Source organism: Falco rusticolus, chromosome 7, assembly GCF_015220075.1.
Source record: "Falco rusticolus isolate bFalRus1 chromosome 7, bFalRus1.pri, whole genome shotgun sequence".
NCBI classification, from domain to species: Eukaryota; Metazoa; Chordata; class Aves; order Falconiformes; family Falconidae; genus Falco; species Falco rusticolus.
The window spans coordinates 23,229,095-23,246,183 of NC_051193.1; the positions used below are offsets into that span (position 1 = coordinate 23,229,095).

The following is a 17,089-nucleotide window of genomic DNA, read 5'->3' on the forward strand; positions in this document are numbered from 1 at the left end:
CACCAGGCATATTCCCTGACTGTGCATTTTAAAGTATGCTCAAGGAGTTTCATTTATGATGTTTGTACAGTGGATTCTAACCCTCATCTGCAGCACTGCAAGACTGTGATTAACATGGCTTTGCTTTCTAGTAGCACCTTTCTGGCAATAAATTTAATTCCCAAAACTTTCATATGGAACAAAAACATATCATTAACCTTGCTTGCAGACACTATTCAGCTTTTGACCATTCTGAAATATGCACTGTTCAGTAATATATGTAAATATAACCAGAACTACAAACCCACAAACAGTGATGAAATCTTTACCAAAAGATTATTGCTGTTTCCTGTATAGGATTGCCAACACTCTTCAGTAGCTGAGCAAAAACACTCTAAAGAAGGGACCTATTTGACTCAGTTGCTGACAGAGGATGGACTCAGAAGAATTGTAACTGAAAACTCCTCTCTGACTGCCCCCCCCCCCCCAGTGTTAAAGTTACGGCCATAGTATTTGAGTGCCTGCAGACAACTCCTTGACCCCTGTCCCATCTGGGCAACAGTATCGCTATCTGTCCAAAGCTGCTCTAGAATAGGTTTTGAAATTACATTTCTTAACGGTTAAAGCCTTTAAAAATAAAATAGGTATTTGAGGGACTGAGCAATCCCATGTCCACTGCATGCCATGCTTCTTGAAACTGCGTTGTCCAACCATTTTGTCAGCTTTTATGCACTGATGCATGATTTCCTAAAATGCTTTGAAAGTGACTTTGTTACTGAAGTGATGACGACTTTGGTGCTGTGAGCTCAGAAGCTGATGTGAAGGCCTGGCTTTGGTGAACAAGACAGCTTGGGTTGTATATAGGAAAAGCAGGATCCCCCTCAATCTTTCTGCCTTTGCCCCAGGCTTTCAGGTAAGGTTCCCGTCATATCCTTCTCTTTATGGGTGTCGGGTATTATTTGTCTTTTCTAGTCTCAGGTTCTGCTGCTATCTGTGAAAAAGGTTGTCTGTTCTACCTCAGGATCAGCTATTATCAAACTGCATCATCCATCTCTAAAACCAATTTACACTTCCTCCCATCTCATAAACTTTATCCTTTTCTTTCTCCTTCTGCTGAGGTTCAGGGTTACAGAAGATCTGGACCTTCCTTATTTCTGAACTGGCAGTTCCCTCTTTGGTGCCTGCCATTTCTCTCAGGAAGGTGACATCAGAATTAAACAGAAAGACCCCTTCTAAGGGCTAGGCTGCTAGGCTGTAAATGAGAGGTGAGCTCAAAACCGAAACTCATAAACTATTCTCAGGGAAACAAATCAATCCTCTGCTAGGCACAAACACTCAACTGAACGTGCGGGAGCTTCACTCAGGGGTAAAGCTGGAAATACAGGAGGCCTGGAAAAGGCATTCACTGGAAGAAAAGGACTAATATAAACTGTAATTCATTTGTGCTCTAGAACATTCTTTCTTTAAGCACCAAAGAACTCTTGCTTTCTTCAAAGCCAATGTGGTACCTCAGTTCTGGGCTCTTCACCCAGAGCTGATCCACACACAGAGCTGAGATGCTTGTGTATTGTGTGGCTGCACGGGGGTGGGGTGGGGGGTGGGGGTGGGGGGTGGGGTGGTAATCCATGAACCTAGCAGACCCCTTAACACATAGCAAAACTTTTTATACACTTTGAACAAGTGTTTACAATTAGGTTTAGTCATACCTAATTCTCACTGGTTCTTACAAGCCTCATCTCTATCTAAAGGTACAGCTTCACCCCCCATGTTCATAGGGGGGTTTCTTTCCTCCAGGGTGGATCTTTTAGTGTGCTGATTAGGGTAGTTCACACATAGTTCTAGTAATTTTCTGTTTAGTCTTATTAACCATTTGTTTCTCCTTGACCTTATCTTGTTGTGCCCCAGCTGGACATATTTACAGTGCCTGTTCCTTTTCCCAAGTCTGTGTTTTGTTAACTGTTTGTAACAGTTTTTCAAATTCTTTCTTGGTTTTCACTAGAGATATTTACTTTCCCCTCCTCTCTCTTTTTCTTTTGGAAATAAATAATTCCTATATCACATCCATCCTACATCTTTGTTTATTTCTTTCTTAATGGCTCCTCCTGGACTCATCTTTCCTTTCGTTCCCTTCGCCCCTTGCTGATGGCTTTCTGTCTCACCAGGGATGTGTCTAGCTGATATGTTGGAGGCAGCACTGGCAGTAAATGCTAATGGAAGAGAAAATTTTGGTGTGAACTGTTTGCCTCTTTTTCTTGCCAGTTCTACCCAAGAAAGCAATGAGGAATCAGCTGTTTTTTTCTGAGAGTTTCAGTTAAGAACTCTTACAAATCTTGTAAGTTTTCATATTTATATGAAAGGAAGGGAAAAGAAACAAAGAAGGTTATGAGGGTATGTTATCTTCCTAACAGAGAGGTCTGGCCAGAGTTCAGATCCCTGGAAGAGGAAATCTAGCTGTATCATAGATAAAGAGAGGTTCCCATGATATTGAAGGTGAACATTTAGGAAGAAAGGTAGAAACCCCCAGTGCTTACAGGCAATAGAGAAGAAGGGACTTCAAGAGCATCTGTAATTACTAGAATCTGATACAGTGCTCCTGAGGGTCTTTGCCAGGATTAATTTCCTTTATTACCCAGAGTCGTCAGGTCTTTCCCTCTGTGCATTCATTTTGGTCTTTGGGACCGTCAGGAATTTCTGAGTCACCTTGTGACTAACCTGAGATTCATGGCAAGTCCCTGAAGGAGGAAAAAGGAATGAGTCAGACACAAAGAGCAACTCTTTACACCTCTGAAGCAGCCTCTGTATTCCAGAGAGCAAGGCAGCCCCAATGTGTTCTCAAGGTCTTATCACAGGAATGAACTCACAGGCGATGTTGCAGCTTGCACAATGCCTACTGAATACAGAGAAGTGCAACAGGATTTAGAGGAGTGGTAGCTGTGCAGTTGCATGTTGCTTCTTGAAGCCTGCAAAAGAGGCAGACTGAAAAAAGGAGGACCCAGGAAACTACAGGCTGGTCAGCCTCACTTCCATCCCTGGAAATGTGATGGAACAGCTCATCCTGGAGGTCATCTCGAAGCATGTGGAGGAAAAGAAGGTAATCAGGAATGGTCAACATGGATTCACCAAGGGGAAATCATTCCTGACCAACCAGATAGCCTTCCATGATGGAATGACTGGCTCGGTGGACAAGGGGAGAGCAGTGGATGTTGTCTGCCTTGACCTCAGCAAGGCTTTTGACACTGTCACCAGTAACATCCTCCTACATAAAAAAAACTTGAGAAGCATGGACTATGTGGGAGGACAGTGAGGTGGATTGAGAACAGGCTGAATGGCAGAGCCGGGTTCCCCAGGGGTCAGTGCTGGGTCCAGTCCTGTTCAACTTATCCATCAGTGACCTGGATGAAGGGACAGGGCGCGTCCTCAGCAAGTTTGGGGATGATACAAAGCCGGGAGGGGTGGCTGACTGGTGAAGGCCGCGCTGCCCTTCAGCGAGACCTGGGCAGGCTGGAGAGCTGGCAGGGAGGGACCTCATGGAGGTCAACCAAGGGAAGTGTCGGGTCCTGCCCCTGGGGAGGCACAAGCCCGCGTACCAGCCCAGGCCGGGGCTGACCTGCTGGGGGCAGCTCTGCGGGGAAGGACCTGGGAGTGCTGGTGGGCAACAAGTTGCCCGTGGGCCAGCCCAGCGTGCCCATGTGGCCAGGAGGGCTAGTGGGATCCTGGGGGGCATGAGAAGGAGCGTGGCCAGCAGGTGGAGGGAGGAGATCCCGCTCTCTGCCCTGGCGAGGCCGCATCTGGAGCGCTGTGTCCAGTTGTGGACTCCCCAGTTCGAGAGACTGGGAACTGCTGGAGAGGGGCCAGGGGAGGCTATGAAGATGATGAGGGAATGGAGCATCTCCCTGATGAGGAAGGACTGAGGCAGCCGGGCCTGCCCAGCCTGGAGAAGGCCGAGAGGGATCTTGCCGACGTCTACAAGTATCTTCAGGGCAAGAGTCAGGCGGCTGGGGCCAGGCTCTGTTCAGTGGTGCCCAGCGGCAGGGCAGGGGGCAGCGGGCACAAACTGGGACACAGGCAGCTCCATCTGAACGTGAGGAAGAACTTCTCTACTCCGAGGGTGACAGAGCCCTGGCACAGGCTGCCTGGAGAGGTCGTGGTGTCTCCTTCTCTGGAGACATTCAAACTCGCCTGGACACGACCCTGCTGTAGCAGGGTGTTGGGCTGGGTGACCTCCAGGGGTGCCTTCTGACCCCAACCAGCCTGTGATTCTGTGAAGGAGCCGGGGAAAGCTCTAGGCCAGACTTGAACAATATATGGCTTGCAGGACACAGCTGGCCAATTAAGCAACTTTTTTGGCCTGCCAGAGGGTCAGGAGACACCATTTGGTTCACTGGGTGCCTTAGAGAGGTTCTCATGCCTCCTACCAGCTTGCCAGCCAGTGTAGGCCAGGCATCCCACCAGGCAGCACATATGCACCTCTCAGCAGTGCCGCTGCCAAAATAAATGGGGTGTCACAGTCCATGGAGAGGCAGAGGGGGAAGGCAGATGAGAAGACAAGGAGGATAAAGGACCAGAGGTAGTGGTAGAGGCAGTTCTGGTAAGGTATGACGAAAGGTGCAGTTTGGACTTGCTAAGCCTACCCGCCTATCTGCTACAGTGAGGTGTCTGAGGCCAAAATCCTATCATATGAGGGAAATAAGGCTGAGTCACCAAATTCATTCCTCTGCTGTCTCATGCATGGTGTCATGTAATGCTTGACAAAGTCTGTTCTGTTTAGTTTTGTCTCTTGTGTTCCCAGTGAAAGACTCTTCCACATTCTCCTTTTCTAACAGGTAGTCGTAATTTTCTGCTGTTTATTTATAGCTAATTTGCCCTTACACTTAAATCTTACCTCTCAAAGGTCTTCACCCTGCCTGTTGACGCAATGGCAGACAAGGTTTGTACCCGCTCTGCCCTCACTTCACAGGCCCTGCGGTCTGAGCCAACAGTTCAGCCCTGCTAGAAAAGCTGAGTTGCACACAGTGTGTGACAGGAGCCTTTCAAGTGATCCCTGGGGAAAACAGGTCTTTCAGCTCAGTGGACTTTCTGGTATCTCTCATTCAGAGTATTTAAACCAGTGTCGATCCTTCCTGGCTTCTTTTGTAGCAATGTGTGTTCTTTGCAGCTCTGTTTGCCGGAAGAACAGGAGATTTCAGGCCCACAAATCAGTAAGACTTCCATATGTTTGGAGTTGGGTATGTGCGTTAACTGTTTTTCTGGATGAAGATTAGAGTTCTCACCACTTGACAAGATTCAGCTTGTGGTTTGTGAAGTGCTGCCAGTTCCTCTGAAATTAAAGGTTCATATAAAATATCAATAAAAAAAAAAAAGGCGATTCCTTATTCCAGGTTTGCGCGTGTGCATGTGTGTACTGCATTAGTTGAAAGCTGGTTAGGAAACAAGAAGGATGCTGTGCGTCAGTATTACTTGTATCACAGCAATTTCTTTATGCCATGGAGAGCTGATCCTGGCTCCCTAAGAGCTGTCAGCTGCCTATAGCCCAAACCAAGATGGAAAGGGACAAATAAAGGCACAGAGGTGATTTTCCCAGCGCCGGGGAGTGATAGAAATGGAGGCGGCATCTCTTGATCCCTGAACCCTGAACGCAGCGAGTATTCACTTTACTGGGCTTTCATACTTCGCGGCGCTTTTTCTGGGGGCACCGTGTTGTACGAACAGCTCCAGAGGAACGTACGTGCAACCCCGGCGTTTTTCCTGGCCGCTGCGTTGCCGCCCGCCAGCCCGCAGATACCGGCCCGGGCTGCGCTCGCACTGACCGGTCCGGGCGGGGCAGGAGCCGCCGGCTGGTGCTGGCTGACCGAGGAGCACTGGGGGCTGGCGGGGCGCCGGCGTGGCCAGTGCACACCCAGCCCGCAGCTTTCTCCCGGCGGGATGCGAGCGCGGTACGGCCGCAGCCCGGGTGCCCTCCCGCGGGGCCGAAGCCGGGGCGGAGCCGGCGCGGGTGAGCAGCGGCGGCGGCGGGCAGGGGGTGGCGGGCCGGGGGCGGGGGCTGGGGGTGGCGAGCCGGTGGTGGTGGCGGGCCGGGGACCGGGGCCGGCGCTGGCCGGGAGCGGTGGGGCGGGCGCGGGGAGGCGGGCGGCTGCCCCGGGGGAGGGGCAGAGGGCCGGCCCGGTCCTCCTGCGTGTCCCGGGAGCGGGGCCGGCCTAGCGGGAGGAGGGCAGGGCGAGGGCGGGGCGGCTGGCGGGCCTGGCCCAGCCCGCCGGGGAGGAAGGGGAAGGGAAGGGGGAGCGGGCTGCGCTGTTGCCCTTTCAAGCGGGCGAGCGGGCGCAGCAGGCCGGTACAAAGGGAGCCGCCGCCGCGCTCGCCGTCCCCCCGCCGGCTGGGGCTGCCCCGGCCCCCCGCCCTCCCGCCATCTTCCGCCCCGCAGGCGCGGCCGGGGCCAGGGTCGGGCCGGGCTGAGGCGGAGGGAGGCGGTGGCAGCGCGGGCGAGGCGGCGCAGGCCCGGGCCCGGAGATGAGGCCAGGATGTCGGTGTCAGGGCTCAAGGCCGAGCTGAAGTTCCTCGAGTCCATCTTCGACAAGGACCACGAGCGCTTCCGCATCGTCTCCTGGAAGCTGGACGAGCTCCACTGCCAGTTCGTGCTGCTGCCGCCGCCGCCGGGCTCCGGCCCGCAGCCGCCGCCGCCGCTCACCATCCACTGCAACATCACGGTGCGGGGGCCGAGCGGGCCGGGGGCGGCGGGGGAGGGCCGGGGCATGGCCCGCCCTCGCCATTGTCTGCGGGGCGCGGGGAGCGGGCGCAGCCCCGCCGCGGGGGTGACTCAGCACCGGGGGGCCCGGGGCCTCCGCCCACCGCGGGGCCGGGCCGGGGGGCCGCCGAGGCGCCTGGGCCCGCTTCCCCCAGAGGCGCCGCGGCTCCTCCCCGCCGCGAAAGTTAGGGAGCGGGCGCCCCCCGGCCGCCGCTACTCGCCGGGGTGGGGGCCCGGCAGCCTCCCCGGGGCCGGCGGCGGGCGCGGGGGAAGGACGCGGGCGCCGCGGGGCCGGGAGCCGGAACAAAGGGCGGCTGGGCCCGGGGCGAGCGGGCGGCCGGTCCGCGGGGCCGCGCCCGGGGCAGCGGGAGGGCGGCGGGGGCAGCGGAGGCGCCCCTCCCGCCCCTGGGGCGCCTCGGCGGGGCACGGGCAGCGCCGGCCGCCTGCCCGAGCGGCGGGGGCCCGGGGGCCGGCGCGTTGCCGAGCGCGCCGCGGCCTGCAGCCGCACGGCGGCCGGGGTGGCGGCCGGGCCACGGGGCTCGGCGCGGCGGGGGGGGACGGGACCAGTCGCCCTGCCTTCCGCGGCGGCGTGTGGGGCTGGGACCGCGCCGCTGGCCCCCGCCGGGCGCTTCCCGGGGCGCGGCGGCGACCAGGGGGGCTGTGGGGCTCGGGGCGCCGCCTCAGCGGAGGGGCTCCCGCCGGCGGGCGTGCGCGTCCCGGCGCCGTGCGGCGGGTCCCCCGTGAGTTCGCCGGGGCTGGCTTGTGCGGGGGGGGAGCAGCGTGAACTCGGCGGCGCTGCGTGCCGTGGCGAGCCCCGCTGGGTGCCTGGGAGTTCAGGGCCTGAGCTTGCCCGGGGGTCTGCGCGGCCGCGGTGCGGGTTTGCTGGGCTGGCTGTGGGTGCAGGTGAGTTCAGACGCCTTGTCAAGGTTCAGTGCGAGAGTAGAGCACTGACAGTGTCTGACAGGGTGAAGACAGGGATCGTGTGTGATTCACTGGGTGAAGCTCAGTGCTCCAGGGTGTGAGGAAGGCCTTTTTTTTTTTTTTCTTTTTTCTTTTTTTTTTTTTCTTTTTTCTTTTTTTTTTTTTTTCCTTTAAAAGGGTGAACGTTTCAGACAGATATGGTGGAGGTAGAAATGTGTAGAAGTGTAAATACTGGAGTAGCGAAAGGTGAAAATGTGCACCCGAACCTAATAATCTTGGTCAGATCCTTACTTTGTAACTTACAAAGTTACACACTTACAAAGTGACTGTAAAATTGAAGGACACTCTCGGGTCTCACAGTCGGTTGGTGTGAGAAGCCAGTTTTGTGGTCATGGGACAGGTGTTTGCTTTACCTGACACTTGTATAGACTTGTCAGACATAAGATGTTTCTGGGGTAAAATAAGCAAGATGCTTTGGTGTTCTGGTTTTTGGATGTGACTGTTCCGATGATGGATTGTGTGACTTCGTTTGAACAATTTTTGTATTTGGTAGAGGGGATTTCGTTGCTGAGAAGTCTGGCTGTTTCTTTCCTCACAACATGATCTGTTTCCTAAGTCTCTAAAGAGTAAAATAAAAGGTCTGATGATTGTGCACCTTCAGTTGCCGGTTGAATTTGATGGATTATTTCTTCTTTGCCAAGTAGTAAGCCCTGAAGCTTTTGGTGCCTTGGATTTTTGTGCTGTGGTGTCTGCCTACTTCTGAGGCTGCTTTGAAAGTAGCTAAGACAAATAGTCATTCTCTGCTAAGTTGCAAATAAATACACCCGCTTGCTTGTAGGCCGTTGGTTGATGTGTGTCTGAGCAAGCAAGAAACAAGCTTAGCTCAGTCTTGGTGTCTTTATGTATTGAGGAGGAAACAGTGTCTGCAATCTGCTATTACTGTCACTTGCCCTAAAGGTCAAGAGGTCTTTCGCATGCTATTGGAACCGTGGCAAAGAACAGGGAAAGAGTAGTTTCAAACCTTAGAGCCAAGACTTCTGCTGTGGGAGAAGGCTGTGTCTGAGCTTCTTGAAACTTGTTTCACAGTTGTCTGCAAGCAGCTTGGTGCTTCCCAGTGTTGACTAACTTTTGGCTCTTTGAGGTAAATGGCTATTTGCCCTGTCTGTTAAAAATAAATGGGAGAGGGCAACCTGAGATAGAGGTGGCTCTCTTGAAACAAGTGGGCAGCAGATGATGGGGCCAAAAAGAGAAAGCTGACCTTTTGACTTCTGTCCTTAGATTTTTGACACAGGTGTTAGAAACTCTGTGTGACAAAAGTGGTATTCCCCCCCCGAATTGAGTCTCTTGGCTCCCACTCCTAATTGCCTCCAGGTTTTTTTTTTCTGTAGGTACTGTAAACTAGAAAAGCATAAGTCTTGTTTACTGCGTTTCAGTGGATCTGCAGGTACTGTGAGAACTTGAAATGGCAGTAGTAGCATGAAAAAGCTGGTTAAGGCTGCAAAGTTCTTGGTAAATATGTTTTCTTGGGGAGACTCACCTTCTGCGTCAGAAGCTGCTATCTTAGTGCTCTGGATTTGCAGTGCAGATACATAACTTTAGCTGTTTGCTTCTTCTAACCAGCTTAACCCATACAATACTGATCAAGCCACAGTATTTCCCTTACTCAACAAAAGCTGGCCGTAGATTCTGCATCTGGATGCTCAAGAATCCTGTTAAGGGGAAGAGTAAGCACAAAGCTCAATAATCACTTTTTTCTTTGTTCCGTTTGGGTATCTCAGTGTTTTAACTAAAATGAAAGCTGTCTAGCATTGTATACAGATGCTGAATTTACTGGATGGAGAAAAACCTGGTGGGGAAGTAAGCTTGCAGTAGCTTCTGCACAAAGTCTGAAAAGAGACCTGATCACCAAGTTGTTCTGATCTTCGCAGTGGATCTCTTTCTTTTCTCTGGTCTGGAGGGATAAGGCAGAGGAAAGGGGAAATGTCCTCCCGGAGAGGAGAGGGAGAATGTCTGCTTAGGAGCTGCATGGATCTCCACAAGTTTCCTAGACTGAGTTCTACAGTTTGATTAGAAGCCTGCTCTGGAATTTCTCACTGAGTTGATTTTCTGATTGTCTGCAGTATGAGTTTGTAGACCTGTCAAAGTCGGGCATTTGCTGCAGCATCCTAGGAGTAGCGTACCTGTGATACTGAGCAATGCTTGGAATTAAAGCAAGCTATACTTCATTCAATAGCTCCTCTGTTTCATAAAGCGACAGGCAAACTTTGTCCAAGTCTGTCTGTCCTAACTGCTGGTAGTGACCCATATTGGAACTTAAATGGTTAATCAGTTTATTTTAAACAAGGCTCTTCAGGGTGGAGTCACCCCTGTCAGAAACACTGCTGCTTATCCTGAGAACTGTCTAATTATTGAACTTGTTCAGGCTGTGTACCTTCACATTCCCATTTGTTATGCCAACAGCAGTGTCTCCGTTCTGGAGTTTTATTCTGGTTTCCTTTTTATATAACAGCAGCATTCCTATTAATGAAGTTCAATAAACCGGTGTCCTTCACAAATTATATGTATTTATCCTGGTCCTGTTCTGCATATTTTTTTAAATAGTATCAAAACAGTGGCCTTAGAGGAGTGTGTTTATTGATCATGACTTTATGTAAGTGCCTTTCAATGCAATCTGTAATTTCACTTTGGTACCTGATTGGACTTACGTCATAGTATACCAAAGGGTGTGTCAGAATTACTCAGTATTTTCCTTGTTGTTGTAAGGAAAAGGACTCATATGGACTGCTATAAAACATCTCATATTTTTTATATGATCTCTTCAGAGAGAAACTGGATATTAATATCTCTCCACCCATACACCAAACTACCGTTGAAATTCTGTGTCTTCCAGTAGCACTTGCAGGTAGAATGAGGTTTGTGCCAGCTCTGAGTGGGAGCAGATTTTACCTTTTTTTCTGATGTGCAGTGATAATGTTCATACATGAACGATTCGATTCAGGTGATATGGCTGACTCCAGTATACTCTTGCTTCTCTTCTGGAAAGTAGTATCTTCTGCTTTCACTGAAAAATACTCTGCTGCTAAATTGGAGTTAGAAGTTGTTATGAAAGAATTGAAAAGGTTGCTGTCTACAGATAACTGCAATTGATGGTAGAAGGCACTTCCACCCCCCCCACCCCCCCCCCCACCCCCCAAACCAGAATGGATGAAAGGATATTACCAGTGAAAGCTTTTGACAAGTTGGGTATATACATAAGATCTAAAGATTAAATGCACTCCTAGGTAGTGCCTAGGCAGCCAATAACCTTTTAAAAAGATTTATTTGTACACGGAACTAACCACATAATGAATGAGGTGTTCAGTTCAAACCACAGATATATTTTTTTTGTTGTTTTTAGATCACTAGACATCCTGTAGTGAGGTTGAGACCTTTGTCTTGCAGCATATGAATACCAGGACTAAATAAAAGCATACACAGCTTTGTCTTGATAATATGTACTTTTCTAACTAGAATTAGATATAGTTGGCATTTTAAAAAAGGCAATCAAGTAGCTGTTATCAAACATGACTTGCGCAATACAAACTGAGAAGCTTAGTCTTGTTTTATTTAGCAAAACAAAATTAAGTAAACAAAAAATACTAGAAGAGTGAGGACTTTAACTTCTTTGTATGCCAAGAGTGCAACTGGAAAAAGAACATTGCAAAAAGGGGTGGCAGGAGTCTTTTGTGGCTGGAAGACATAGGACCTTACTTTCTGACACCACAGCTCAGTTGTCCTATGTGTGAAAGGCTGTAACTGTTAGTGCTGCAGGACCTTGCAGGCAGTTGTTCTTCCTCCTCTATGATTTATGGAGTGCTTCTAAAACATCCTAGAAAAGCACAGTGGTGGGCTTCAAATATAAATGCTGGCTTATTTTGAGGTTTTAATGTACAGGAAATTGCGCTTACTTCAAATGGATTTCTTGTGTGATACTATAATTTCGGAAGTGGGACTGTTGTGGTCCTCAAAAGAGCTCTCCCTGCACTTTGATAATTGGAAAAAGTTTTATAGAAAATCATTATGTTCTTTTTACTTAGCATGCTTCCTCATGTTAATTGTTCATGAGGTTTTTGTGAAAGATTGAAAGATACTTTTTGATTTTTGTAAGTTTCTTCATATTCACTAATTTTTAAGAGGCTAACAGAGTAGGGCTACTGTGTAACAGGCGTCTGCAGGTATGTGATGGTTGCCTTTGGCTTGTGTTGCCAACGATATTTACTTTGTGTCAAAATTGAAGCACTGGTTGTGGGCCTTACCAGGGACCCTTCAGGCTACAAGAAAGATGACTATGTACTGCTACCTTTGGTTTGGGGATGGATGGACAGATGGATGACAAGGGGTGCTGGAGTTGGGGTGGGGTCTGTTAAGATTTTTGACTTTTCTGTCAAAGCTTTTTATCAATGAAATGAGGAAAAACCAAGGGAGTTACTCTGGAAAATAAGGTTGTACTTTCAAATTTGTTGTGGTGGTATGTCTACAGTGGAAGTTTGTAAAATCAGAAGTTATTAATGGAGTTAATCCAGTATGTTCCCGGAAAAAGAGTAACCTCATTCTGTTAGTCTAGAATGAATCTGCAAGTGTCTTTTCTGTGTTCTACCAGGGGATATTGCATATTGATGACACGTCGATATCCTCAACATTAATTAAAAATCATGAATGCTAGAAAGAACAAAGTATGGTTGTGTGTCTGTGCACTCTGTAATGCTGCTGTTGCTCGCAGGGCAGCACAGGCTATTTGCCCTGTGAGTTGGCCAAAATTAAGATTACTGGATTAAGGACCTGGCTGGCGTGTAAAATTTTTCTACTAGGTTATTGTTAGTCTGGATCATTTCCCAGTCTGGTTCGCTGCGTGGCTGCACAAACAGCTGTACCGTCACAACAGAGGGCACAGGAGCGAGCGAGTACTGGGGAAGACTGCTGAAGCCAGCATTGCTGACCGAGCCGCTTGCCAAGCGCTGGCTGAGCCCTCGGCAGCACTTGGGATCACTCCTGTGCAGAATATCCGAGCCAGCATCAGGCCGGTGCCCCTACATGAGTGTCTGGTTTGTTACAGTGACAGCTAAATAGAGACGACTGGACCAGACAAGTTGTTTGTTTACTTCTAAAATCAAATTCCTTTCAGGACAATGGAGGATGCAAAGATGGAGACAGTTCTCTAAATAGTATTATCAGACACACTCACACCACCGCCACCCACCCACCCTCCCCCAAAGAAACCAACCCAACCCACAAAAACCAACCAAAGAGGGGCAAAACTTATGCATAGGAACAAATGTTTGTAGAAGCTGATTAACAGAAATATTTTAGTTATGCCTCAGTGTGGACTAGTGTTCGGTACTGTCAGCTTGTTTGCCTTTAAGTAGTTTTGAAGGGTTATAAAACCCTGAACTCCTGCCTGAAATTGATTTTTTTAGAATTTTTGTTTTAGACCGTGAATGGTAATATGCTATTTTTAAGAGACACAAGTTTATGGTTTAGTAAGCATTCCACTGTATGTCTTCAGCTGCAGACTCCTTAGAAGTGAAAATGACCTGTCACCAGCTCATAGAAGACAACTGGAAAGTTAAATGACTCATTATAGTAAGGAGAGGCTGTTTAACATTTAGCTCCTTACATCAGCCTATCTGTACAGCTGAAGCTAGTATGATCAGAATAGTTCTCAGTTGATCTTTGCTGGAAACAAGCCTACCAGTTCGTGTATGTTTTGCTGATTTCTTGCTTCCAGTCCTAATCTTTAAGGGTGCAATTAAAATAATGACCTTGTGTGTTCTGTGTCTTTTATGTTATCTCATGCATACAAGACATCCTGGTGTATTAAGTACTGTAGAGCAGTTAGTACCTGATTTCTTGAACTTTAGTTTGGACTGCATTCTCCATTCTCCCAGGTACCTAGGTTTTTTTTAACCCCTCTGAGAGCAAGAGTTTGGTACAGGTGCAGATGTTGCAATGGTTTCTTCAGTGTATATCCAGAAAGGCAGAAACATAAGCTCTGTCAGAACTTGTATAGTGGCATTAGGAAAAAAAGATGAAAGTGTTCCTGTGAGGTGGTGTTCAAGATACCACAGGCTTCCTTGAATTTTTGAAGTAGGAAATGACTGGTAAGAGCGCAGTATTTAATTTATTGATGGTAAACATTGGTTGAACTCCATGATAGTGAGATTTTGCATGTGGGGGACAAAGTTCCATCTAAATGGCTCTAATCTGAAGGCCGGTGACTAGCAGTCAGGGTGGCTGCATACAGGTTGCTGTGAGGGGGAGCTGGGGAACTCGGGTGTAAGAGCGGTAGAGCAGCAGGACCTCTGTTAGCAGTGGGTGAGAATGAAAAATCCTTCTATCTGCAGATGTCTGGGGCACAGCACATTTGTAAAAGGAAAGGGCGTAAGAGGAGAACTGTTCACAGAGAAGGGGAAAGGGCGCAGTGCCTTGGATGGAAGGGGGACTAAGCGATTTGAACACTTGAAAGATGTAAATTCTTGGAGAATTTGCAAGTTAGAAGTCTGCTCTGGAGTTTCTCACAGAGTTGATTTTCTGATTGTTTGCAGTAGGAGTTTGTAGACCTGTCAAAGTCAGGCTTTTGCTGCAACATTCTAGGAATGGTGAGAGGATGAAGAGGAGGAAGGGGAAGTCTGGATTTTTGGCTGGCAGCAAAAGTGGCGTCAGACTTTGCATGCTGTGGGATAACAAAGTGATAAAGGCAAGAATAAGTCTGCTAGGAAACTTTCAAGTGAAGTTGTGAGGAGTGTGACATGCGCCAACTTAGTTACAAAACTTCTTCAGTTCTGGCTGTAGTAGAAGCTGTTTCTTGCCACTCTGGCTTTGTGACACTGGTGTTGATGGTACCTTTTCTGAATGTACTTTCTGTACAGTTGCAGAAGTTGGTAATTAATAACTCTTGATGATTCAAATGCGTTGATAATTTTTTTTCAAGAAACCAGACTTCCTTCAGGAATTTGGGCACCTAGCATACTGTGCTGCTGGTAAAGAAAGAGTATTGGAGAATCAGATTGGCAAAATACCTTTCTCTTCAGTGCATGTCTAGCTGCTTATTAGATAAACCATTGCCAGCTGGAGTGCCTGTATTATATGTGCATTAAAGAAGAGAACCCCTTGTGGCTGAGGGCTCTAAAAGAAACATCCTCTGACAACTGTCAAGACAGGAGTACAAGCACTCAGCGGGGTTTTTGTATGTGAGGATCAGGACAGGTTTGTTTTGACTGCGTGAGGTGCCATGGTGACAATCTGGATTCAAGTCTCAGCTCTACAACCTTTCTCCTGATAAGCCAGTCACTTAGCCTCCAGCGATGCTGTGTTCTTCACTCGATTTTCAGTGCGGGTGATCTGTAACTGTATTCGTTGCTGTTAGTAGTATTGGCAAAGGAATGTTCCGTCGCTCACTTAGCTGGGCTGGCCCTCTACAACAGTTTTCATTTTCAGTGACTACACGCTGCTCTTGAACGAGTATCCCTTGCTATGCTGTTAGCTAAATCATACTTAGTGTTAACTTAGGAGTTGTGTTGGAGCAGCAGTATGTGAGCGTTTGGTGGATTTTACTTCAGGTCCATACAAAAGTGTTAAGAGTGTTCTGTCTTTTCTGTGAATTTCTTTGAATGGATAGGTGGCATGCCACATTATCTTGACTGTGAAGCAACATTTTATTCCCCAGGCCATCATCATAAATATCTGTGTTTTTATCAGAAAATGTGCCTTTTTTTGTTTTTATGCTAAACCTTGTATTTTAATTCTGTGTAGTTACACTGGACAAGTATATGTACTGTGCAGTTATGTTATACTGAACAAGGCCTGCTGCCTTTTGTTTGGGAAGGGGAGTGGATGAGGTTGTGGCAGCTGATAAGAGAGTCTGATAAACCTGTTTTTCCATGGGTAGTGTGCAGTTTCACATACCAACATCAGGAGTTGGGACATTTTGTGTAGATTAAATAGTTTGAAGAATGACTGGCTGTAAAAACTTGACCAAAAGAACTTGACCATAAGAAATATAAGAACTATGATGCCACATCTGCATTCATGTTTGTGACCACTTGAAGTGATGTTTGATGCCTTTGCTACTTCGGTTGTATGTGTTTTGGCTGCCTCTAAGGTAATGATGTTTGAGCAGTGGGAGATTTAAATGTGTGCCCCTGGATAGAGATGTGGAACTAAAACATGGAAGTAGCTTAGATTGTTTCATGAACTTTGAAAATATTGGCCTCTTCTATGCTCTTCTATGTGTCTGTTTGAAAGCAGCATTTGCTTAAGGAATTCTTTTTTTCTCAAAACATCACTTTATGTCTTGGGTGTATCCAGAAGTAAAGAAGTCAAAGATTCTCTAATAATTTTGAGAGAATTCTATGGGCTTGGATTGAACAAATGAATTTATGCAGAGCTGCAAATTACAAGCTTCTTGGGGTTTGGAATAATTTTTACATATGAAGTGTCATTGAAATACTGTCCCCATTCATACGTACTCAGCTGTGGTCACCATCTTATAAATACTGGTGCTTGCAAATGCTGCTGAATCTGTATATTGCAAAAAGTGTTCCATAATCTTGGCTTTCTGTTGATTTAAAAACATGCTGTAGGCAATGTGCACTTGTGCAGAAAGTGACTGTAGAAGGTGCAAAGTGGCAGACTGTGGCAAGTGTGTCTATAAAAGCCTGATGTGACAGGAGAGGAGCTGCCTTGCTCTGCCCAAGAGGATGTCTGTTGTGAAGACAGAAGTAACATCCATAACGATCCTGTATGCTCTTAACAGAAATGCTTCCTTGTGGTTATTTTGTTGTAGCTTTCTGCAATCAGTAGAACTTGTTTGTACAGACAACTGTGGTTTTTTTGGGGGCAATTTGTGATTGTAGGGTGAATTTTACAGGTACCTATAGAATTGTGGTTTGTGACGGTTTTTCTGTTTAATAAAGCACATGCCTTTGACCCCTTCTTCTCCAACACGGCTGTATTCAATAACACAAACTAATCTAAAACAAGATACTCTGCTACACTTGCCTTGTTCCCTGGAGAGTGTGTGGGAGAGGAAAATCATGACCCTGTTAGTTGTGTTGTCTTAACGCACTCCTGAAGGTGTTCAGTTCGGCAGCGATGAGTGTTATCGGCAAGCCTACAGAAGAGTAAGTGAATGAATCCCATAATACCTCTGTAAAGGTGCAGGATGATTAAGCTCTTGCAGTCTCCAGGGATCCAACCAAAGCATGCCGCTTCATCTGGGATTGTCTTGTATAGGCTGTAGCTGTCAAGACAGTCATTAAACTTGAGGGTAGAACTGCGGTAATTTTCTATGTTTGAGAGACACGTGTCTGTCAGTTGAACTTGGTACCTTACCAAATGCGTAAGTTGTAACAAGTATTCTCACTGAACTGAGCGTGTCAGGCCTTGACTCCAGGAGAAGTGTTAGAAAATTAA

The 17,089-nt window shown here is 47.9% G+C and overlaps 1 protein-coding gene across 1 annotated transcript in view; it reads left to right on the forward strand.

Annotated features, from left to right (window-relative positions):
• Positions 1-6,224: 6,224 nt before the first annotated feature.
• Positions 6,225-17,089, forward strand: part of UBE2Q2 (ubiquitin conjugating enzyme E2 Q2) — a 52,698-nt gene continuing 41,833 nt past the window's right edge. Inside the window, exon 1 of the mRNA XM_037394116.1 lies at positions 6,225-6,680. Coding sequence (XP_037250013.1) covers positions 6,495-6,680 — 186 coding nt within the window. The 5' untranslated portion in view covers positions 6,225-6,494. The remainder of the gene's footprint in view (positions 6,681-17,089) is intronic.